We start from the raw sequence: 25,819 nt of genomic DNA, 5'->3' as shown, positions 1-25,819 counted from the left end.
ACTAGAACTGAACTAGAACTGAACTAGAACTGAACTAGAACTGAACTAGAGCTAGAACTGAACTAGAACTGAACTAGAACTGAACTAGAACTGAACTAGAACTGAACTAGAACTGAACTAGAACTAGAACTGAACTAGAACTAGAACTGAACTAGAACTGAACTAGAACTGAACTAGAACTGAACTAGAACTGAACTAGAACTGAACTAGAACTGAACTAGAACTGAACTAGAACTGAACTAGAACTGAACTAGAACTGAACTAGAACTGAACTAGAGCTAGAACTGAACTAAAACTGAACTAGAACTGAACTAGAACTGAACTAGAACTGAACTAGAACTGAACTAGAACTGAACTAGAACTGAACTAGAACTGAACTAGAACTGAACTAGAACTGAACTAGAACTGAACTAGAACTGAACTAGAACTGAACTAGAACTGAACTAGAACTGAACTAGAACTGAACTAGAACTGAACTAGAACTGAAACTAGAACTGAACTAGAACTGAACTAGAACTGAACTAGAACTGAACTAAGAACTGACTAGAACTGAACTAGAACTGAACTAGAACTGAACTAGAACTGAACTAGAACTGAACCTAGAACTGAACTAGAACTGAAATAGAACTGAACTAGAACTGAACTAGAATGAACTAGAACTGAACTAGAACTGAACTAGAACTGAACTAGAACTGAACCTAGACTGAACTAGAACTGAACTAGAACTGAACTAGAACTGAACTAGAACTGAACTAGACTGAACTAGAACTGAACTAGAACTAGAACTGAACTAGAACTGAAACTAGAACTGAACTAGAACTGAACTAGAACTGAACTAGAACTGAACTAGAACTGAACTAGAACTGAACTGACTAGAACTGAACTAGAACTGAACTAGAACTGAACTAGAACTGAACTAGAACTGAACTAGAACTGAACTAGAACTGAACTAGAACTGAACTAGAACTGAACTAGAACTGAACTAGAACTGAACTAGAACTGAACTAGAACTGAACTAGAACTGAACTAGAACTGAACTAGAACTGAACTAGAACTAACTGAACTAGAACTGAACTAGAACTGAACTAGAACTGAACTAGAACTGAACTAGAACTGAACTAGAACTGAACTAGAACTGAACTAGAACTGAACTAGAACTGAACTAGAACTGAACTAGAACTGAACTAGAACTGAACTAGAACTGAACTAGAACTGAACTAGAACTGAACTAGAACTGAACTAGAACTGAACTAGAACTGAACTAGAACTGAACTAGAACTGAACTAGAACTGAACTAGAACTGAACTAGAACTGAACTAGAACTGAACTAGAACTGAACTAGAACTGAACTAGAACTGAACTAGAACTGAACTAGAACTGAACTAGAACTAGAACTGAACTAGAACTGAACTAGAACTGAACTAGAACTGAACTAGAACTGAACTAGAACTGAACTAGAACTGAACTAGAACTGAACTAGAACTGAACTACAACTGAACTAGAACTGAACTAGAACTGAACTAGAACTGAACTAGAACTAAACTAGAACTGAACTAGAGAGGGAGAAATTTCTTAAAATAGTTTTAATGTTTAACTGTCCTTTTGCTAAAAATTCCTTTAAATTATGATTATGTTCATATCATTAATTTCTTCAACAAATAGTGAATACCCCTACTTTTCCTAAGAGAAGTTAGTTCTCTAAAATAAGTTTAAAAGTGCTAAAAATACTGTGGGTGTATTCTGCTTTACAAATTTACAGAGTTAAACTAAAACAAAAAATAAATCTATAAATTCTGAACTAAGAGAAAAGTTAGAAGTGCAGCAACTAAACATGATAGTATCTCTAACAGAGGGGGTTGCTGACTGTTAGGTAACTATTAGAAAAAGATTTAGTTACAAACAAATTTTGCACTCGTATTAGATTCAGGGTGAATTCCAACATATGCAGCATAGTTAAGTTTTTTTTAAATTTCTTATATAAAATAACAATAATTTGTGGGGATTCTTAGCAATGAAAATAATTTTTTTTATCAATTTGCTTTAATTTTTAAAAGATTTTATTTTTAAATTAAATTCTAAGACCACTGCAGCTCAAACACTGACCCCATTCTAAAAATATCGAAAAACATTTTCTGTGTATTTATTATTTTTAAAAATTTCAAATGTTATTAATGAAATTTTAAACTTTTTCATTAAATATGTATGTGTATGCCTGTGTTTGAGTGTTTCTTTTAGATTAAAGTTTTCTATTTCACAATAAATCTAATGACGCCTTTGGCAACCGAAACGTGTATCCAAAATACAGTAGTCATTCAATACTTGTGCCTGCTGCATACATGTATGTGTGTGTGTGTGTGTTTGTATATTTGTTTGTATACCAGGGTACTACGATTACTCAAATGATGGTTATTTGATATGCGATTGTAAGTCTAGACTTTATTTCAAAGTTAATACATATAAAAAAACTGAAAATGTAAAATTAAGAATAATAAAATAGAACAGTATGAAAACAATACAAAAACATTAACAGAAGAAATAATACAGTGCGTGAGAAAAACATTTGAAAAAGGGTTAGGGTTTATAAACCGGTTAACCGGATAACCGAAAAACCGGTTTTTATTGCATATTTCGGTTTTTCGCAAACCGGTTTTTTTAAAACATTGGTTTTCGGTTAACCGGGTTATCCGGGTTTTAAGTCTCGGTTAACCGGTTCCAAAAAAAAACAAATTTTTGGTACAAAATTGTATGTTTTCTCTGATTTTTTATTGTGGTTTTTAAACATTTTGGATAGATAATTCTAAACATTATTTCCGTTTGTGCATATGAAAACAGACCTAAGATTGTTAAACAAATGTTATGTATATAAAATGGAGATTTACAATTTCAGATAATCAGGAAATTAGTAAAAAGTTGGCATTTAAACCAATAAAAAATTAACTATTTAAACAAATTCCAACCATTATATGAAGAAATTTGTTATTTATTAAGACGGATAAATAACATTGATGGTAAAATTCAGGATGCACTTACTTGTTTACTGCGTGAGTATAATAAAAATCGAGAAGTTTCACAAACGTTCTCAAAACGGACTTTATTTATCGAAACATAAGGATTGTTGTTGCCGTCCGAGAACTTATGCTGCTGGGGTTTTTCACAAACTGTAATGGCGCTTAGGTTGATTGACAGGAAGTCAGAATGACACCTGTCAATATTCCTAAGAGTCATTCACAGTAATTTGAACAACCACAGGCGTAGCGAGCGAAGGGAGGTCACTGTCTATGTCGAGACAGTCGTCGTCTACTTCCGTTCCCGATAAATCGTCGCGAGCCTTGATAGTTCTGGACATAATTTTTGCTATTGATATAGATGGATTATATATTCAAAGGTCAATTTATCCCTCCTATGGCAACTTCCATATACCTAACGAATCAATAATATCTTCAGATCTATATAAGTTTGTTTTCTTATGATATATTAATGTGCATATCTATACTAAAAAGTGCAAATATCTTATTAAGTAATTCATAATAATGACTTTTTCAACTAAATATTATAATATTTTAAAGATTTCCAAACATTTCGGTTAACCGGTTTAACCGGTTTTTTTATACTCGGTTAACCGACAAACCGGTTTTCTAGAAATGGTCAATTTTCGGTTAACCGAAAAACCGGTTTTTCCAAAAGTCGGTTTTTTATAAACACTAAAAAGGGTACTTCACATAATATTCTGTGTCAATGTTACATACTGTAGATTAGACAATTAACTAGGCTGTAGACTAGAACCTTGACTAGACAATATACTAGACTAGATTATAGACTAAAGACAAGGCTATAGACTACACTATAGACTAGACTATAGACTAGAATATATGTATACTCGACTATAGATTAGACTATAGACGAGACTATACACTAGACTAGACCATAGACTATATTAAGTCGATATTGACCATTTTTGTTCGACACTGTAAAACATTACATTAAATGAAAGCAAAAAATAAACGCGAACATTGTTTTGTAATCAAATATGCCTTTGGTAAATGATAAGAAGATGAGAAGGACTAAATATCATATGACATTAGTTTGACAATTTATATACCTATGTACATATATATTTTGAGAAAGGTATGCACGCGCGTCAATGTGCAAAATGACCTGTTAGTTAATCAAGTAAAAATTTAACGCTGACACACCACACAGAAGTATTTTGCGATAAGGAAATTTGAGCTATTTTGCTGTTAACAGTGATGGAAATGAACTCTAGAAAATATAGTTAGGTTTCGTGGAATTAATTTGGAAGTGAATTCAGAGGGAAAGGCTTAGACGGAGAGTTGAACATACCGGCCAAACTGCTCCGTCATAGATTCTTGAAAACGATCATGTACACTCTGTGTCCATCTATAAATCTATCTATCTATCTAGCTATCTCTGCTATCTAGGCTAATCGAGCGAAGCGAGCGACGCGGAGCGAGGCGAGCTAGCGAGCGAGCGAGCGAGGAGGCGAGCGAGCGAGCGAGCGAGCGAGGCGCAGCGAGCGAGGCGAGCAGCGAGCGAGCTAGCGAGCGAGCGAACGAGCGAGCGAGAGAGCGAGCGAGCGAGCGAGCGAGCGAACGATGCGAGCGAGCCGAGCGAGCGAGCCAGCGAGCGAGCGAGCGAGCGAGCGAGGCGAGCGAGCGAGCGAGCGAGCGAGCGAGCGAGCGAGCGAGCGAGGAGCGAGAGAGCGAGCGAGAGCGAGCGAGCGAGCGAGCGAGCGAGCGAGCGAGCGAGCGAGCGAGCGAGCGAGCGAGCGAGCGAGCGAGCGAGCGAGCGAGCGAGCGAGCGAGAGCGAGCGAGCGAGCAGCGAGCGAGCGAGCGAGCGAGCGAGCGAGCGAGCGAGCGAGCGAGCGAGCGAGCGAGCGAGCGAGCGAGCGAGCGAGCGAGCGAGCGAGCGAGCGAGGAGCGAGCGAGGAGAGCGAGCGAGCGAGCGAGCGAGCGAGCGAGCGAGCGAGCGAGCGAGCGAGCGAGCGAGCGAGCGAGCGAGCGAGCGAGCGAGCGAGCGAGCGAGCGAGCGAGCGAGCGAGCGAGAGAGCGAGCGAGAGAGCGAGCGAGCGAGAGAGCGAGCGAGAGCGAGCGAGCGAGCGAGCGAGCGAGCGAGCGAGCGAGCGAGCGAGCGAGCGAGCGAGGAGCGAGCGAGCGAGCGAGCGAGCGAGCGAGCGAGCGAGCGAGCGAGCGAGCAGCGAGCGAGCGAGCGAGCGAGCTAGCGAGCGAGCGAGCGATCGGAGCGAGGGAGCGAGCGGAGCTGAGCGAGCGAGCAGCGAGCGAGCGAGCGAGCGAAGCGAGCGAGCGAGCGAGCGAGCGAGCGAGCGAGCGAGCGAGCGAGCGAGCGAGAGCGAGCGAGCGAGCGAGCGAGCGAGCGAGCGAGCAGGAGCGAGGAGCGAAGCGAGCGATCGAGGCGAGCAGCGAGCCGAGCGAGCGAGCGAGCGAGCGAGCGATCGATCTAGCGAGCGAGCGAGCTAGCGAGCGAGCGAGAGACGAGCGAGCTAGCGAGAGCGAGCGAGCGAGCAGAGCGAGCGAGCGAGCGAGCGAGCGAGCGAGCGAGCGAGCGAGCGAGCGAGCGAGCGAGCGAGCGAGGAGCGAGCGAGCGATCGAGCGAGCGAGCGAGCGAGCGAGCATCGAGCGAGCGAGCGAGCGAGCGATCGAGCGAGCGAGCGAGCGAGCGAGCGAGCGAGCGAGCGAGCGAGATCGAGCTAGCGAGGAGCGAGAGCTAGGCGAGATATCGATATATATCTAGGCTATCGATCTATGCTATCTATCTATCTAGCTATCTATCTATCGATGCATGCTATCTATCATCTATCTATCTATCGATCTATCTATATATCTATCTATTCATCTTTGTCTTAATATTACCATCATCACGCTAACATTATTCATTATTATTATGTCCTTTATAATGTACTTATTATATCCATTTGTACTGCTTCTTTACTTATTTTCTCTAAAACGAAATAGCATAAAATTACTTTAAATAATATACTTTTACACTACTTAGTCATCTTCTCATCAACAAGTTTCATTTTCTACATTTCCTACAGTCATCATCCACCACCCCAACTCTTAACTGCATCTAAGTAAGAGTTAATATGAAGGTAATGTTAGTAATAATAATAATCTACACAATAATCATCTTTTTTTCTATCTTATTTAAACTTAAGTAATAAAGACAAGAGAATACAAATCAGTCAGTTTAGACAAAGTGACGATGGATATTTTGTTTCTTAGTTACTGGCTCCTTCGGCATACGTACCTATTTCGTTCTCTCCATCTGTGTGCACTAGAAAAGCATCATTTTTCTTTTATCTCATGCTTGCCGTAAAAGGAAAGGAGAAGTGTTTCTTATTTTTGGAATTGTGCTGGATTGTGTCATAAGAAGAAGGTGGCATAAGTAAGAGCATCATGTAAACTGATTCTATTTTACTTGAGTTTTAGTTTAATTTAAGTTTTATATTGCATCCAGCTATCATAAGCAGCCAGTGTACTAGTTGGGGGTAGCTGGGTTTTATTTTGTGTCTTTATAGTCATTCGTTTTTTGAATTAGACACCAAAATGTAAAATTATACAAGGTTCTAGGTTTGCTCAATGTTTGTCTTTGGCTGTGTAGTTTTGTTTTAAAGTTTAAGTTAACATGATTTAAATAAATGTGTGATTTAATAATTGATGATGATGACGGTAATAAGTATTTGAAGAGGAGATTGCTTTTGTCTTGTACGAATATAATAGGAATTAGATTTTTTTTGAACTCTTTCATATTCAGTTAATGTTTTAAATTCAAGAAAATTTCAAGAACTGAAACTAGAACTGAACTAGAATCAGAACTAGAAGACACAGACTAGAACTGAATCAAGAATGAAACTAAACTTAACTCTATACTGAACTAGAAAACTTACTAGAACTGAACTAAACTGAACGAGAACTGAACTAGAACTGAACTAGAACTGATCAGAACTGAACTAAGAACTGACTAGAACTGGAACTAGAACTTACTAGAACTTAACTTAACTGAAACTAAACTGAACTAGAACTGAACTAGAACTGAACTAGAACTGAACTAGAACTGAACTAGAACTGAACTAGAACTGAACTAGAACTGAACTAGAACTGAACTAGAACTGAACTAGAACTGAACTAGAACTGAACTAGAACTGAACTAGAACTGAACTAGAACTGAACTAGAACTGAACTAGAACTGAACTAGAACTGAACTAGAACTGAACTAGAACTGAACTAGAACTGAACTAGAACTGAACTAGAACTGAACTAGAACTGAACTAGAACTGAACTAGAACTGAACTAGAACTGAACTAGAACTGAACTAGAACTGAACTAGAACTGAACTAGAACTGAACTAGAACTGAACTAGAACTGAACTAGAACTGAACTAGAACTGAACTAGAACTGAACTAGAACTGAACTAGAACTGAACTAGAACTGAACTAGAACTGAACTAGAACTGAACTAGAACTGAACTAGAACTGAACTAGAACTGAACTAGAACTGAACTAGAACTGAACTAGAACTGAACTAGAACTGAACTAGAACTGAACTAGAACTGAACTAGAACTGAACTAGAACTGAACTAGAACTGAACTAGAACTGAACTAGAACTGAACTAGAACTGAACTAGAACTGAACTAGAACTGAACTAGAACTGAACTAGAACTGAACTAGAACTGAACTAGAACTGAACTAGAACTGAACTAGAACTGAACTAGAACTGAACTAGAACTGAACTAGAACTGAACTAGAACTGAACTAGAACTGAACTAGAACTGAACTAGAACTGAACTAGAACTGAACTAGAACTGAACTAGAACTGAACTAGAACTGAACTAGAACTGAACTAGAACTGAACTAGAACTGAACTAGAACTGAACTAGAACTGAACTAGAACTGAACTAGAACTGAACTAGAACTGAACTAGAACTGAACTAGAACTGAACTAGAACTGAACTAGAACTGAACTAGAACTGAACTAGAACTGAACTAGAACTGAACTAGAACTGAACTAGAACTGAACTAGAACTGAACTAGACTGAACTAGAACTGACAGAACTGAACTAGAACTGAACTAGAACTGAACTAGCACTGAACTAGAACTGCATTAGAACTGAACTAGAACTGAACTAGAACTGAACTAGAACTGGCATTAGAACGAACGAACTGAACTATAACTGAACTAGAACTGAACTAGAACTGAACTAGAACTGAACTAGAACTGAACTAGAACTGAACTAGAACTGACTAGAACTGAACTAGAACTAAACTAGAACTAACTAGAACTGAACTAGAACTGAACTATGAACTGAACTAGAAACCGAACTAGAACTGAACTAGATCAGAACTAGAATTAGAAAGTGGATCAGTTGATACAAAAGTCCTCTTGAAATTAAATTTACCAACAAAACTGATGAAATTTTAATTATTCATATGACATAAATACTTTCAAATAATAAAAAAAAACTAACGATTTAAGGAAGCACGTGAATTCCTCAAAAAATATTGGACGTTTTCCCGAAAATTAAAATACTATAGTGATAAATTTATAACATGACAAAATTGCACATTTTTTAGCGGGTAACTAATTAGTAACAAGTTCCCATTTTTAAATTAAAATAGAAACAAACAGAAAAAAAACAGACATACCTTTATTTCATCACTGGGCAGTTCCTTTTTGATTTTCACTACAGTTGGTGTGGCAGCTGTTGTTGATGATGTTGTTGTATTCATGGTGGAATTTGTTGGTGAATTATTAGCACTTGCATTTATTGCAGAGGAAGCCTTCGTAGACATTGTGTTTTTGCACAAAAACAAAAGCAAAAAAACAAATATTGCAATAAAATTATTAAAAATTTGTCTTTACTTTGCTGTGATACAAAAACAAAAATTGCAAAAACAAAACAAATCTCGTGTTTATTTTCCTTAATTACTCGTTGTATGAGAATTTTTATCTTTCCTATTAGATTTTTATTAGATTTTTCTCTTCTTTCGTTTGTTTTTATTACTATTTTTCTAAAAACACACCCAAAATAAGTTTCACTTTCACACACTCAAACACTGAAATAGAAACAGAGAAAAAAAGAAAAAATAAAAATTTTATAAGCACAAGGAGGAAACTGTAATGTTTACATGTAGAGGTAAATGTAACACAGCAACAACAACAAGACTACAAAAAATTTGATTTTATTTATAAACAAGGCAAAAGATCAATCACAAGAGTCACAAGTTCTGCACCAAATTACAGCAACAAAATCATAAAAAAAGAATCATGCTTTCTTTCCCTCTTTAATATCATTCTTTCTTCTACACATGATAGCAACAATATACACACAAACTCTTGCATATAAAAAGAAAAAAAAGAAAATAAGCACGAGTATATGTGAATGATAGCCTGAGAGAGGGAGGATATAAAAACAAAGTAGGGGAGTAGTGTTGATGACTTTAATATAAACAATTTCAATAAGACACATAAAATAGCAACAACTACTACATTATAAAAGAAGAAAAATGACGTTTTATAAACAGCAACACCAAAAACAACAAAAACACTTTGTATACATCTAGCAACCACATTTAGTGTAAAGAAATACATATTTCTTTGTTTTATTATTATTATTTTTTTGTTTAAAAATAAAAATGCACTTTATTTTTTTTCTTGATATATACAAAGTTTTGAATTTTATCACACACTTTTTGCTCTCTTAAGATTTGTATTCTAATAAGATTAAAAGATATGTAGAGAGAAAGAGGGAGACGTAGACAGATTAAGCGAGAGTGAAAGCAAAGGAGATTGACAGTAATGGCTGGCTAATTAGAATAGTTTATAATGAAACAATCCAAATATTCTTGACGGAACTATAACATATCTAGCACAGAACTAGAACTTGAACAGAACTAGAACAGAACTAGAACAAAACTAGAACAGAACTAGAACAGAACTAGAACAGAACTAGAACAGAACTAGAACATAACTAGAACAGAACTAGAACAGAACTAGAACAGAACTAGAAAGAACTAGAACAGAACTAGAACAGAACTAGAACAGAACTAGAACAGAACTAGAACAGAACTAGAACAGAAACTAGAACAGAACTAGAACAAAACTAGAACAAACTAGAACAGAACTAGAACAGAACTAGAACAGAACTAGAACAGAACTAGAACAGAACTAGAACAGAACTAGAACAGAACTAGAACAGAACTAGAACAGAACTAGAACAGAACTAGAACAGAACTAGAACAGAACTAGAACAGAACTAGAACAGAACTAGAACAGAACTAGAACGGAACTAGAACAGAACTAGAACAAAACTAGAACAGAACTAGAACAGAACTAGAACAGAACTAGAACAGAACTAGAACAGAACTAGAACAGAACTAGAACAGAACTAGAACAGAACTAGAACAGAACTAGAACAGAACTAGAACAGAACTAGAACAGAACTAGAACAGAACTAGAACAGAACTAGAACAGAACTAGAACTAGAACAGAAACAGAACTAGAACAGAAACAGAACTAGAACAGAAACAGAACTAGAACAGAAACAGAACTAGAACAGAAACAGAACTAGAACAGAACTAGAAAGAACTAGCAGAACTAGAACAGAACTAGAAAGAACTAGACAGAACTGAACGGAACTAGAACAGAACTAGACCAGAACCTAGAACAGAACTAGAACAGAACTAGAACAGAACTAGAACAGAAACAGAACTAGAACAGAAACAGAACTAGAACAGAACTAGAACAGAACTAGAACAGAACTAGAAAAGAAACTAGAACAGAACTAGAAACAGAACTAGAACAGAACTAGAACAGAACTCGAACAGAACTAGACCAGAACTAGAACAGAACTAGAACAGAACTAGAACAGAACTAGAACAGAACTAGAACAGAACTAGAACAGAACTAGAACAGAACTAGAACAGAACTAGAACAGAACTAGAAACAGAACTAGAACAGAACTAGAACAGAACTAGAACAGAACTAGAACAGAATAGAACAGAACTAGAAACAGACGAGAACAGAACTAGAACAAAACTAGAACAGAACAGAACAAGTAAGAAAGTATAGTCGGGCGTGGCCGACCATATGATACCCTACACCAGTTATGAATATTAAATGTGATTTATTTTTCATAATAAAGCATTTATCTTCAATATTCCCTTGTTCCGATACATTTAAGCAATTTATGGATGAAAAACTAATTTTCTGAAAGAGGCTTTATATGGGGGCTAGGGGCAAATATGGACCAAGCCCGATAAAATTTTGTGAATATATTTATATTTACATAATATTTTATTGTGCTGAATTTCATCGCGATATTTGTGTTTATAAGTTAATTTGGGACATTCAAGTAATTTTCTGAAGGGGACTTTGTATGGGAGCTAGGGTCAAATGGGGCCCGATCTTTATGAAATTTGGCAGGGTCATCAAGACTTCTATAAAACTTAGTTGTGCCGTATTTTATCGATATATCTGTATATTTAACATAATTATGAGCTCAGAAGACCTTTTCGGGGGGTTCTGTTCTATGGGGGCTAGGTGAAATAATGGACCGATTTTAACCATTTTCAATAGGCTTCGTCCTTGGGTCAAATAAAACGTGCGTGCCAAATTTCATCCAATTATCTTGAAAATTGCGACCTGTACCTTGCGCACAAGGTTTACATGGACAGCCAGCCAGCCGGCCAGACGGACGGACGGACGGACGGACATAGCTTAATCGACTCAGAAAACGATTCTAAGCCGATTGGTATACTTTAAGGTGAGTCTAGGACGAATATTTTTGTATGTTACAAACATCAGCACAAATCCAATATACCCTCCCCACTAAAGTGGTGTAGGGTATAACTAGAACAGAACTAGAACAGAACGAGAACAGAACTAGAACAAAACTAGAACAAAACTAGAACAGAACTAGAACAGAACTAGAACAGAACTAGAACAGAACTAGAACAGAACTAGAACAGAACTAGAACAGAACTAGAACAGAACTAGAACAGAACTAGAACAGAACTAGAACAGAACTAGAACAGAACAGAACTAGAACAGAACTAGAACAGAACTAGAACAGAACTAGAACAGAACTAGAACAGAACTAGAACAGAACTAGAACAGAACTAGAACAGAACTAGAACAGAACTAGAACAGAACTAGAACAGAACTAGAACAGAACTAGAAACAGAACTAGAACAGAACTAGAACAGAACTAGAACAGAACTAGAACAGAACTAGAACAGAACTAGAACAGAACTAGAACAGAACTAGAACAGAACTAGAACAGAACTAGAACAGAACTAGAACAGAACTAGAACAGAACTAGAACAGAACTAGAACAGAACTAGAACAGAACTAGAACAGAACTAGAACAGAACTAGAACAGAACTAGAACAGAACTGGAACTAAAACTGGACTAGAACTGAATAAGAATTGAACTGGAAAATTGGCTTGATTTATTTGTTGGAAGGGGATCAGACCTAACCAAGTCCAAAAGTTTGAATTTAATTTACTTGCTACAATTAGAAGATGTTCCAATGGCTGCAAACAACACTGTTTTGTATACTTAGTGTTCTTATTACAACCAGCCATTACTGTTTTATTACAGAATGTATGTGTAGTTTTGAAAATCGTAACATTTTGAAACATTTTCATTTCACTTTTCATTTGTTTTTAGTTTGATATACAATAAAATTCAACTATTGCTTAATCTTTTAAAATAATTTTTCTTTTTTGTTGTTGTTATGGTTTTGTTTAAATTGTTTTTTGTTTTTTTTTTTTTGGTTTTCAAAAAGATTAGTTTAAAATTTTTTTTGTATAGATACAAAAAATGATTTTAAAGATATTAATTTTTTTACTGAAACTTATTCTATATCATGTTTTGATTTTTTTAAGAAGACTCATGCTGTGTGTAGAGTTTTTTTTTTTTGTAATTGTTGTTGTTGCTGTTGCTGCTGCTAATATTGTTGTATTTGGATGAGATAGAAAATGCGTGTGTCTTTGATTTTTTTGTTAACTTTAGAAACGCGCGTTTTCATTACGTATTTTGTAATTTAATACTTTTTCTTGATATAAGTAGATTTTTTTTTTTTTTTTTTTGTTTTTTTTTTCTTTATTTTGCTTAAGTATCTTAAATATCAAATGACCTTATGAAACAATTTTATAAAAAATAAACACTAAACTGGAATTTAATTATTTTTTCTTAAATTCTTTAAAATTTATATAAAATTTTTATTTAGTTTAAATTAATTTAACTTTAAGGTTTTATAAAATATTTTGTTATTAAAACACACACCTTTTTTTCTAAATTTTTTTTGTTTTCATTTTCATATTTTAAAAATAGATTTTTCGTTTCTTTCAATTTTTCTTTTTGTTGTGTGGTTTATTTTTTTGAATATTATTTTTATTTTTAAATATCTGTTATAATAATTTGTTTATTTTAATTTCTTTTTTGTTTAAAAAATTTTCCAAAATAAATCGTAACACTCAACACTGTACAAAAATTCGTTATTAAATTAATTTATTTCAATACAATTTCTTTTAAAATTTTCATTTTATTCACCTTTTCTTTTCGTTGCTATAATTTTTTTTTTATTTTGTTATAATTTTAAATTTAATACGAACAATTTTCAAAATTTTATTCGATTCGATTCGTTAGTGGTCTTAACACCATCAAGTCTCGCAAACGAATGGTTTGTTTTTAACAGACAAAAACAAATTACTCACTCACTCTTCGTTTTAATTTCTCACTTTACTGCAGCAACAATAAAAACAACAACATAATAACAAAACGAAGAATTCACCACCTCAGCACACACACAAATACTTTTATATAAACAGGAGCAAAAATTTATTTTTAGTGGTGGGTTTAGTAACTGAACTAGAACGCAAATAGAACTGAACTAAACTAGAACTGAACTAGAAAAGAACTAGAACCGAATTAGAACTGAACTAGAACTGAACTAGAAATGAACAAGAACTGAACTAGAACTGAACTAGAACTGAACTAAGACTGAAGTAGAACTGAACTAGAACTAACTAGAACTGAACTAGAACTGAACTAGAACTGAACTAGAACTGAACTAGAACTGAACTAGAACTGAACTAGAACTGAACTAGAACTGAACTAGAACTGAACTAGAACTGAACTAGAACTGAACTAGAACTGAACTAGAACTGAACTAGAACTGAACTAGAACTGAACTAGAACTGAACTAGAACTGAACTAGAACTGAACTAGAACTGAACTAGAACTGAACTAGAACTGAACTAGAACTGAACTAGAACTGAACTAGAACTGAACTAGAACTGACTAGAACTGAACTAGAACTGAACTAGAACTGAACTAGAACTGAACTAGATCTGAACTGGAACTGAACTAGAACTGAACTAGAACTGAACTAGAACTGAACTAGAACTGAACTAGAACTGAACTAGAACTGAACTAGAACTGAACTAGAACTGAACTAGAACTGAACTAGAACTGAACTAGAACTGAACTAGAACTGAACTAGAATTGAAACTAGAACTGAACTAGAATTGAACTAGAACTGAACTAGAACTGAACTAGAACTGAACTGAACTAGAACTGAACTGAACTAGAACTGAACTGAACTGAACTAGAACTGAACTAGAACTGAACTAGAACTGAACTAGAACTGAACTAGAACTGAACTAGAACTGAACTAGAACTGAACTAGAACTGAACTAGAACTGAACTAGAACTGAACTAGAACTGAACTAGAACTGAACTAGAACTGAACTAGAACTGTACTAGAACTGAACTAGAACTGAACTAGAACTGAACTAGAACTGAACTAGAACTGAACTAGAACTGAACTAGAACTGAACTAGAACTGAACTAGAACTGAACTAGAACTGAACTAGAACTGAACTAGAACTGAACTAGAACTGAACTAGAACTGAACTAGAACTGAACTAGAACTGAACTAGAACTGAACTAGAACTGAACTAGAACTGAACTAGAACTGAACTAGAACTGAACTAGAACTGAACTAGAACTGAACTAGAACTGAACTAGAACTGAACTAGAACTGAACTAGAACTGAACTAGAACTGAACTAGAACTGAACTAGAACTGAACTAGAACTGAACTAGAACTGAACTAGAACTGAACTAGAACTGAACTAGAACTGAACTAGAACTGAACTAGAACTGAACTAGAACTGAACTAGAACTGAACTAGAACTGAACTAGATCTGAACTAGATCTGAACTGGAACTGAACTAGAACTGAACTAGAACTGAACTAGAACTGAACTAGAACTGAACTAGAACTGAACTAGAACTGAACTAGAACTGAACTAGAACTGAACTAGAACTGAACTAGAACTGAACTAGAACTGAACTAGAACTGAACTAGAACTGAACTAGAACTGAACTAGAACTGAACTAGAACTGAACTAGAACTGAACTAGAACTGAACTAGAACTGAACTAGAACTGAACTAGAACTGAACTAGAATTGAACTAGAACTGAACTAGAACTGAACTAGAATGAACTAGAACTGAACTAGAATGAACTGAACTGAACTAGAACTGAACTGAACTGAACTAGAACTGAACTGAACTGAACTAGAACTGAACTAGAACTGAACTAGAACTGAACTACTGAACTAGACTGAACTAGAACTGAACTAGAACTGAACTAGAACTGAACTAGAACTGAACTAGAACTGAACTAGAACTGAACTAGAACTGAACTAGAACTGAACTAGAACTGAACTAGAACTGAACTAGAACTGAACTAGAACTGTACTAGAACTGAACTAGAACTGAACTATAACTGAACTAGAACTGAACTAGAACTGAACTAGAACTGAACTAGAACTGAACTAGAACTGAACTAGAACTGAACTAGAACTGAACTAGAACTGAACTAGAACTGAACTAGAACTGAACTAGAACTGAACTAGAACTGAACTAGAACTGAACTAGAACTGAACTAGAACTGAACTAGAACTGAACTAGAACTGAACTAGAACTGAACTAGAACTGAACTAGAAATGATACTAGAACTAACTAGAACTGAACTAGAACTGAACTAGAACTGAACTAGAACTGAACTAGAACTGAACTAGAACTGAACTAGAACTGACTAGAACTGAACTAGAACTGAACTAGAACTGAACTAGAACTGAACTAGAACTGAACTAGAACTGAACTAGAACTGAACTAGAACTGAACTAGAACTGAACTAGAACTGAACTAGAACTGAACTAGAACTGAACTACTAGAACTGAACTAGAACTGAACTAGAAACTGAACTAGAACTGAACTAGAACTGAACTAGAACTGAACTAGAACTGAACTAGAACTGAACTAGAACTGAACTAGAACTGAACTAGAACTGAACTAGAACTGTACTCCTTCTCTACATCAACATAACCTTAAATCATTGACTGTAATAATATAAGCGGAGCTGTGTGTGATCACTCCAAGCCCTTTCAGAAATATACCTCATCTATCAGCCTATAACCTTATAGCTATCATCAAACTTGAGTGATATGTATCTCATTCCCCTCATCATCTATTCGTTCCTTACAATTAATTTCATGATACAAACATTTAATTACAATGTTGTAGACGAAAATGAAAAATATCTTAAGATTAAATCATTTTACACAAGAAATCATAAATGTTAAATTATAAAATTTAAAACAATTAATAAATTACAAGTATGTTTTTAACATACAAACACAAAATTTTGGCAAACACAAATATAAATTTAGAAATTGTTCCCAAAATCTCAACAACATAATTTGCCCAAAGATCAAATTGCAATTGTTAATATAAAATAGAAAATTTTTTATCATGATCGTTGGTTAATTGTGTTAAAGAATTTATTAGAATTCTGGCTAATATTGGTCAGTTTCGGATCAAACTTTCCTTGAGAAAATTGTTTGTATTCTGTGGTTAAATTCAAATCTAATTTCCCTTAACAAAATTAATCAGATTCTGATCAAATTTCCCTTAAGAAAATTAGTCAGATTCTGATCAAAATTTCCTTAAGAGAAGTGCTCAGATTCTGACCAAATTTCCTTCAAGAAATCTTGTCAGATTTTTACCAAAATTTCCCTTAAGAAAGTCGTTCAGATTCTGATTAAGTAAATCAAAATCTGACCAAATTTCCCTTAAGAAAGTCGTTCAGATTCTGATTAAACTTCTCTTATGAAAATTTATCAGTTTCTTGCCAAATTTCCTTTTAGAAAATTGATCAGATTCTTGTGAAATTTCCCTTAAGAAAATTGGTCAAATTCTGATTAAATTTCCCTTTCGGAAATTACTTACATTGCGACCAAATTTCCCTTAAGAAAATTAATAAAATTCTGACCAAATATCCCTTAAGAAAATCATTCAGATTCTAATCAAATTTCCTTTAAGAAAATCGGTCAGATTCTGACTATTTTGCCAACTTTTCGACTTCCCTAATATCTCAGGATTCTGATTAAGTAAATCAAAATCTGACCAAATTTCCCTTAAGAAAGTCGTTCAGATTCTGATTAAACTTCTCTTATGAAAATTTATCAGTTTCTTGCCAAATTTCCTTTTAGAAAATTGATCAGATTCTTGCGAAATTTCCCTTAAGAAAATTGGTCAAATTCTGATTAAATTTCCCTTTCGGAAATTGCTTACATTGCGACCAAATTTCCCTTAAGAAAATCAATCAAATTCTGACCAAATATCCCTTAAGAAAATCATTCAGATTTTAATCAAATTTCTTTTAAGAAAATCGGTCAGATTCTGACTATTTTGCCAACTTTTCGACTTCCCTAATATCTCATATTTTTGCAAATTATAATAATTTAAAAAACTAAATAAATTTTTAACAAATTAACACATTTTTTGTGTTTTTTCTCGCGATTGTAAATACCTAAACTCGTGTGTGTGTCCGAAAAACTGTCATACCCGTGCGTCCGTCCAAGTGATATTGTTATTTCAATTAGACGAAAACAACGGCTAATTATCATACAAGATTTTTTTGTTAAATTAAATTTAAAAAAAAAAATACTAAATTTTAAATTGATATAAAAATATTTATGATTTTTGTTTTGGGAAAATTTACAAAAAAATCTAATAATACGATAAAATGATCGGTTTGCAGTAGTATGAACCGATCATCCCTGCACTAAATGTGTCTTATTCATAGTGACTGGCTGACGGAGTGAGTGAGTGTCTTATGTATGAGAATTTAAGAAGGTGATTTTTAAAAATGTATGAAGCAGAATACTGTTGTGATTGATGTGCGCCACATGCGTTCATGCAAATAGTTTTTTATTTTGTATTTTTGCTGATCTTGTTTTTGTTTTTAAATTCTCAAGCAATTTCTTTTACTTTATCTTTCACCCATTAAATAGTTTCGATTTTAAGCATTATTTTTTATAATTTTTAAGGTAATTTGATGTAAAAATTAAAATTAAATCATACACTTTGTATGTTTTACAATTTTTAGATTTTAGGTTGATGATTTGTTGGGGATCAGTTAATTTTTTTAATGTTTTAATTTGCGAAAGGGTAGTTTTTTTGTGAACTAAACTGTAATTGAATGTCAGTGACCGATTGATTAGTCAGTGATCGACTAGACTACGATGGACTAGTCTCTGATCTACTTAACTGTGATCGTCTACTATCGATTGTTATGAAATTGACAAGTCTTAGAACGACTTGTCTGCGATCGATTAATCTGCGATTGACTATTCTGTAATCGACTATTCATGGATCGAATACTGTGTGTTCAACTAGTCTATGACTAACTACTCAGTGATCAACTAATTTGTGATCGAATATTATCTGATCGACTAGTCAGTGATCGACTTATCTGCGGTCGATTAGTCTGCAATCGACCCAACCGTGATCGACTAGTCTGCGATCGATTATTCCATGATCGACTGTAAATTGTTGTTTGTTATGTGATTGAAAAGCCTTTGAACGACTTGTCTGTGATCGATTACTTTGCGATTGACTATTCTGTAATTGACTATCCAGGGATCGACTACAGCGTGATCAACTTGTCTCTGATCAGTGATCAATTATTTTGTGATCGAATAGTATCTGATCGACTAGTCAGTGATCGACTTATGTGCGATCGATTATTCCGTGATCGACTAGTCAGTGATAGACTTATCTGCGATCGATTATTCTGTGATCGACTAGTCTGCGATCGATTTATCTGTGATCGATTAGTCTGCGATCGACTAGTTTCTGATCGTATAGTATGTAACTGACTAGTCAGTGATCAATTAGTCTGTGATTGAATAGTATGTGATCGACTAGTAAGGGGGTCGACTAAAATGAGATCAACTAGTCAGTGATCAACTACTATGTGATCGACTTGTCTGCGATTGAATAATCTGCGACCGACCAGTCAGGGATCAACTATTCCTTAATCGTCTAGTAAAGGGTCGACTAGTCTGACATAGTTTAGAATATGTTCGAATAGTCTGTAAAAGACAGTCTGAGAACAACTATTATGTGATCGACTAGTCTGTGATCGAATACTCTGTAATTGTTTATTCTTTGGTGGACTACTCTATGATCACCTAATCTGTGATCGAATAGTCAATAATTACCTAATTGCTCTGTGATTGGATAGTTAGTGATCAACTAGTCTGTGATCTAATAGTTTATGATGTTATAGTCTAGTCTGTGTTGAACCAGTCTGTAATTGAATAGTCTGCGATCGATTAGTCTATGATCGCTAAATATAAGATCAACTAGTCTTGGATTAGTCTTTAATCGACTAGTCTGCGATCATCTAATCACTGATCGATAAGTCTCTGATCGAATGTTGTGTAATTTTGTCGGGTTCTTTTAATTTGAGACTAATTGCCAGTTTTGGACAAAAAGTAATCAAAATCGGACAAATTTTCTTTAAATCTATTTTCTCCGATTATGAATTTTCGTCTCTTTTAAACATTTTGTAGATTCAGAACAATTTTCTCCTCATACCTCGCATTAACTACCGCTTATTGTGAATGAACTCTTAACAAAAAATTTAAGTGATTGGCAACGCCTTGCCAGACAGCTGCCGTGCTAAACAAAACAGCTGTCAGCGAAAAAAAAATGTAAACACTAGCAAACAATTACCGAGAACTAAGAAAAATTTTATAATTTCTAATTAATCGACAAATTATTAATTAAAAATATGTCTAAAGTAAATAAAACGGCTTTAAATTTAAAACAGGTAAACATTTTCTGCCTTAACAATAAAACAATAACGAAAAAAAAATTATGAAAAATTCACAATTAGTTTATGCTGCGCCAAGAGGTCTTGAAACTATATCGTGATATATTTCGCACCATACGTTTAGTACCCGATACCAATAGTCAACAGGAATTGCGCACCTGGGCTAGACAAGATTTTCGTGTTAATCAACAGCAAACCGATGAGGTGGCCATTAAAATGTTACTACAATACGGTAGACGTAGTTTAAATGAATTACGACAAAGTCTGCATTTAAGTGGTGTTTGTAATGAGGATAAGAAATGATACGATGAGTGGACGAATGGAGGTTGGAGAAAGAAGGAAAAAAACTACAAGTGCTGATATTTGGTTTAATATAATTGCTTTGGTTTTTCTTATAATTTATTTCGTTAATATATTTCGTCTTTTTATTATGTTTTTTTGTTAAAAAACTATTTTAAGGCTACAAAAACTCAAGCAGTTTTTTTTTATAAAAATTAAACCGTGGGCATGTTTTAACAAGTTAGTGTGAAGAGGTGATTATGTATAAACTAAATTACAACCTTTGGAAGTGTATGTATGTTTGTTTAAAGTTTAGCAAATAGGATTTTAATCCCTTTTGTTTTGTTTATTCGTTAAAATTTTTGGAAGTTTAAATGTTATTTATTACCAACTTTTTATTTTTCTTTTTAGATTAAAAATAATGATCAAATATTGGAGTTTTAAACAGCCTGGTTTGATATTTGCTTAATCATAATCCCAGGACTATGAGCTGTATCAGTATAAAGCAATCAATGTTTGTTCTCAATATTTATAAAAAAATAATTTTGAATCCTTTTTTGGAAATTTCTTAAAAAATTTCGAAAAGAATTATCCTTTTATTAAAATGTTATTTATTAGAACAAATCATAAGCTCGATTTTTCAATGAAATCTCAGTTTTTTACTAAAAACTTGGTTGTTCACTAAAAACTCGGGTTTTCATCAAAAACTCGGTTATACCAAAAATTCAGTTTTTCATCAAAAACACAATTTTTTGCTAAAACTCGGTTTTTTACTAAAAATCGGTTTTCACTAAAAACTCGGGTTTTCATCAAAAACTCTGTTTCATATCAAAAACTAGGTTTTTCAATTATAACCTTGTTTTTTTATTTAAAATAGTAATTTTCATGTAAACCGGTATTTTACAAAACAACTTATTTTATCGAAAAGCTGAATTTCGAAAACCCAGTATTTCATGGAAACCCAGTATTTCATAGAAAAACTAGTATTTTACCAAAATACTATTGTTTCAACGAAAAACTAGTATTCTAACGAAAAACTGAATTTCATTGAAAAACCAGTATTTTACCAAAGAAAAAGCTCAGTGAAACCAGTATTTCATCGAAAACCCACTATTTTATCGATAAACCAATTTTATTGAAAAACTAAATTTATGGGAAAAAACAGTATTATCAGTATTTTATCTCAAATTTAACAAAAACTTTTATCGAAATCACGGAATTTTATAGAAAAACCAGTATTTCTTGAAAAACTAGTATTCTTACGAAAAACTAGTATTCTTACAAAAAACTATTTAATCGAAAAAACACGTATTTTACCAAAAAAAAATGGAATTACATCGAAAAACTAGTTTTTTTTCCAAAAAACGGAAAAACAGTATTTCATCGAAATTCCAGGATTTTATCGAAAAACCAGTATTTCATCGAAATTCCACCATTTTATCAAAAAACCATTATTTAAGTGAAAACTACAAAGCTACTGTATTCCGCTGAAAAAAAAAAACAATATTTCACCAAAAATCTGGCACCGAAGTACCAATAATTCATCAAAAAACAGTATTCTACCTAAAAACCGTCATTTCAACAAAAAGCTGGAATTTTATTGAAAAACCAGTATTTCATCGAAAAACCAATATTTTATATCAAAAACCAGTATTTTAACTAAAAAACCAGTATTTCTACCAAAAACCATTATTTTATCGAAAAACTTGAATTTCAACGAAAAAATACTATTTCAGAGAAAAACCAGTACATATTTTATCCAAAACCGAAAAATAGTTTCTCATCGAAAAACCAGTATTTAAACTGAAAGTAAAAAAACTAGAAAATTATTTTGCCTTTTCGCGGGGTTTTGTTGTGCTGTAAATGTTTGTGTATAATAATAACATTTTTTGTATAAATTACTACTTTTGTTCAACTTGTTTCTTAAATTTTGATTAAATTTACATAATATCTCATAAAATATTCGCTGTTTCTTTTTAGAAGGGGGAAGTGGGGTTTATTTTGTTTGTCATGCTTGCATTTAATAATATGAGCGTTTTAATCCACAACATTTCATTGCTTTTCCAAATCTACAAAATAATATCTATAGTAAGTGTAATTTTGTTAACTTTCATTGCAGATTCATTTTGTGTGACTTTTCCCCCTACCAAACAACAAGGGTAGGGAGATAACTCCTTATATATGTATTACTTTCAAATATTTATGCGTTAGAAAACACACAACAACTACGCAAGCTTATTTTACTTATGGTACATAAAGGGTTAATGTATTTTAGCTACAACTACAGACTGTTTTTGGTGTGTTTTTTGTTTAGATTTTTTTTAAATACATTTAAAATAAATACCTTATAAGACTCAGCCATAGAACCTTGAGTACAGCTAGAGCAAATAGTAAAGAACCAATGCCAGTGACTATTAGAGAAATAACATCGCGTTTGGGTTTTTCCGTTATACGGTTGACTAGAAAACTATTGACAATGGTATTGGTGATATGATGACCATCGAAACCAAAACAGGGTATAGCGTTAATGAAAGCCAAACCCAAACTAAAAACTATATTATATTTCAGGAACAAAAGATAAGCATCACACCATTTGGGACTGATATACGCGTGTTTAGGCACAAAAGGCGATATACGTATAGAGTGTGTAACATCCAAAGGATGGCCCATATAGATGACATTTTTTAAAGGTTTAGCAGAAGCAGCCGTTTCCCCGGCTGGCTGTTGTAGTATAGACAGTTCACGTTTAAATGCCATTATGGTGGTGCTATTGCGCAGCAGAGGACGTAAACAGAAACCTCTCTCACAAGTGCCCACTGACGAGCAATAACCATAAGAATCTTCCATGGTGCGTCTAACATCCAGGCAAACATGTTGTGGTATCTCCACTGGCGCATCATTGCTAAAATCATCTATATACTCAAAACAACACAGCTTGGCATTCTTATCATCACAACACTGTAAAGTGCCGTCTGAACTATGATGGGAAATTTCTATGCTTTCATCGTTTAAACGTATAAAATCGGAGGAAACACAAAAGGCGGGTTTGGATCTTAAAGCTTTTAGCAGACACCTATACCAGGTGTCTTCGTTGTAAACATCACAGTCATTGATTTGTGTTATAATATTGCCCTCCATTAGACCTCTTTCACCCTTAGCTTTCAAAGGGGATTGTTGCGTTACTTGGGTGACAATAACATTTTTATTTAGACTATATAAAGGAGCAGCCACAAAGCCTAACGTTGAGAGCAGTAAATAGCAAAAGGCGGCAAACAGAAAATTATGCCAAATGCCAGCACACAAAATGCGCAATTTCCTTAACCATTTAAGAGCATTTAAATGTTCTGAGGATATTTCGGTGTAGGCAATGGGTAAACAAAAATACAGCTGCAATAGGAAATCATTAAAAAGTTTTATAATATATTATTCAAACAAAACTTACATGAAATCCAAAACCCGTAACCGGTATATCCTCCAGCACCGCTGCTATGGCATGGCCCAGCTCATGCACCACTGTGGATATTAATAATGTAGCTACATAGTAACCAATCTCCTCTAGGGGTAAATTAACACCCGGCAATAAAATTTCCAAACTTATAGTTTGTGTCTTGGAGGAATTTTCCAAAACTTTTGCACCTACTGCCACATCAGCTGAGGCTCCGCCACCCGCACCCGTGCCACCACCAAATATGGTTATAAATAATAAAATAATGCCCACCGGCACTAAAGATAAAGCTATTAAAACACCCACAGTAAAACTGCTGGTTAACCAGCTGCGGCAACAGGAACCACCACTATTGCCCAGTCTCAACACCAAACGATTAAATGCCGTGGTATGCCATTTCAAACGTAAAAATTGTATAGACAAACCCGAGTTCTTAAGAAAAGCATCATAAGGATAATGCATGCAACTCTGGAATTATAAAGGAATTGATAAATAAACTAAATATATCCTAAAATTCTGCTGGTACCTTGAAAAAACGATCAAAGAAAAACAATACACCATAGATGACCAACAAGACAATAAAGAATATTAAAGGATCCATATTATTGTTATTAAAACTGTGGTTGTTGTGCTTGTCTTGTTTTTTTTTTTTAGTCCAATTCTTACAAATAAAACATTATTTGTTCTTAAATTCACATAATTTTCTTAATTTATTCTTTCAATTTTCTCTAGTATAAAAAAATGCAATGTTGTGCTGGCTTGCTGTCGGAATATTTGTTACAAATGTCAAAATATTTTCATTTTTGCTTTAAATATAAACAAGATTACCTCCGCTGGCAGTTGTTTGTTTTTTATATGGCTGATTAACTGTATTAGAACTGTCAAATTCCTAAAGTAACAAAATAAAAAGCAAAAACAATTCTCTTAAATGCGACCACCTTATTAAAATGACTTCATTTTCCCTCAAATGCAGTTAAAGTGCTGCCAGATAATTGGTAACAGTATTTAAACAGCGAACAGCTGTTGTAGGGATTGCCGTATATAAAACAAAGAAACAAGAAATGTTTGGGAATTTAAGTGAAAATGTATGGTTTTTAAATAAAATCGTTAAATTTATTAACAAAATCATGAAAAAAAGTTTAAAGAGAAAATAAATAGAAAATTAAATTAATATATAATAATATTAAAGTTTTCTGTTAGTAAATTGTTTTTTAAAACTGAAATAATTTCACTCAAAAACAGTATTTTTACCGGGAAGCCAGCGAAATAGCTGCATTTTACCCAAAAATCTATATAACTTCGAAAAACTAATATTTCTAAATTATAGTACACGTAGTGAAAACCAGTATTTCACTTAAAATTCAGCATTTCACCGGCAATCAAACATAAAATCCCATATTTCACCTAAAACAGTGTTAACGCAAAAAACAGTATTTCATCAAAAAACTGTATTTCACCGAAAAACGCATACAGTATTTTATCGAATTTCGCATATTTATAGTGAAAAATCAGTATTACACCGAAAACCACCGCATTTTATTAAAAAAATCTAAAAAACAATGCTTCTCCTCAAAAACAATATTAAATATTTCAAAAAAATGCATTTAAAACCAGTTAAAATTTTGAATTTTGGCAAAAAATTTATATTTTCATTAAATTTAATTAAAAAATTAAATTTAAAAAAAAATTAAAAAAATTATTTATTTTTTCATTATCGACCATATTCATTAAACATTCGAATATTTTCTACCAAAATTCGAATATTTTGATTAAAAAATTAGTATTTTAATTTTTTTACAAAAAAATCATAATTTTAACTAAATTTCTTTAATAATTTTCAATAAAAAAATTGTTTAT

General features: G+C 33.8%; 2 protein-coding genes across 6 annotated transcripts in view; one reads left to right on the top strand and one right to left on the bottom strand.

Annotated features, from left to right (window-relative positions):
• The window catches only part of LOC119608265 (membrane-bound transcription factor site-2 protease-like), a 55,004-nt gene extending 30,247 nt beyond the window's left edge, over positions 1 to 24,757 (bottom strand). Inside the window, exons 1-4 of one of the 5 annotated variants that reach the window (XM_037962619.1) lie at positions 24,489 to 24,757; positions 23,960 to 24,430; positions 22,862 to 23,904; positions 8,956 to 9,093 (exon numbers count right to left, since the gene is read on the bottom strand). In XM_037962619.1, the coding sequence (XP_037818547.1) occupies positions 9,087 to 9,093; positions 22,862 to 23,904; positions 23,960 to 24,430; positions 24,489 to 24,563 (1,596 nt within the window). In that variant the 5' untranslated portion in view covers positions 24,564 to 24,757 and the 3' untranslated portion in view covers positions 8,956 to 9,086. Of the gene's footprint in view, positions 1 to 8,682; positions 9,094 to 13,328; positions 13,349 to 13,595; positions 13,725 to 20,807; positions 23,905 to 23,959; positions 24,431 to 24,488 lie in introns of those variants that run through there. The other 4 variants (XM_037962617.1, XM_037962618.1, XM_037962614.1 and 1 more) reach the window with 4 other exon arrangements.
• On the top strand, positions 20,073 to 20,636 carry LOC119608266 (LYR motif-containing protein 2). Its single transcript, XM_037962620.1, has 2 exons — positions 20,073 to 20,235; positions 20,302 to 20,636. Exons 1-2 carry the CDS (start codon positions 20,197 to 20,199, stop codon positions 20,539 to 20,541), a joined length of 279 nt encoding a protein of 92 aa, XP_037818548.1. The 5' UTR covers positions 20,073 to 20,196; the 3' UTR covers positions 20,542 to 20,636.
• Positions 24,758 to 25,819: the final 1,062 nt, after the last annotated feature.

This window comes from Lucilia sericata, unplaced genomic scaffold (genome assembly GCF_015586225.1).
Source record: "Lucilia sericata isolate MDLA Ls3-8-SP2 unplaced genomic scaffold, ASM1558622v1 Contig000816F_arrow, whole genome shotgun sequence".
In the NCBI taxonomy this organism is placed as follows: Eukaryota; Metazoa; Arthropoda; class Insecta; order Diptera; family Calliphoridae; genus Lucilia; species Lucilia sericata.
Note: the sequence above shows the minus strand (reverse complement) of the source record. Positions and strands in the feature narration are given on the sequence as shown.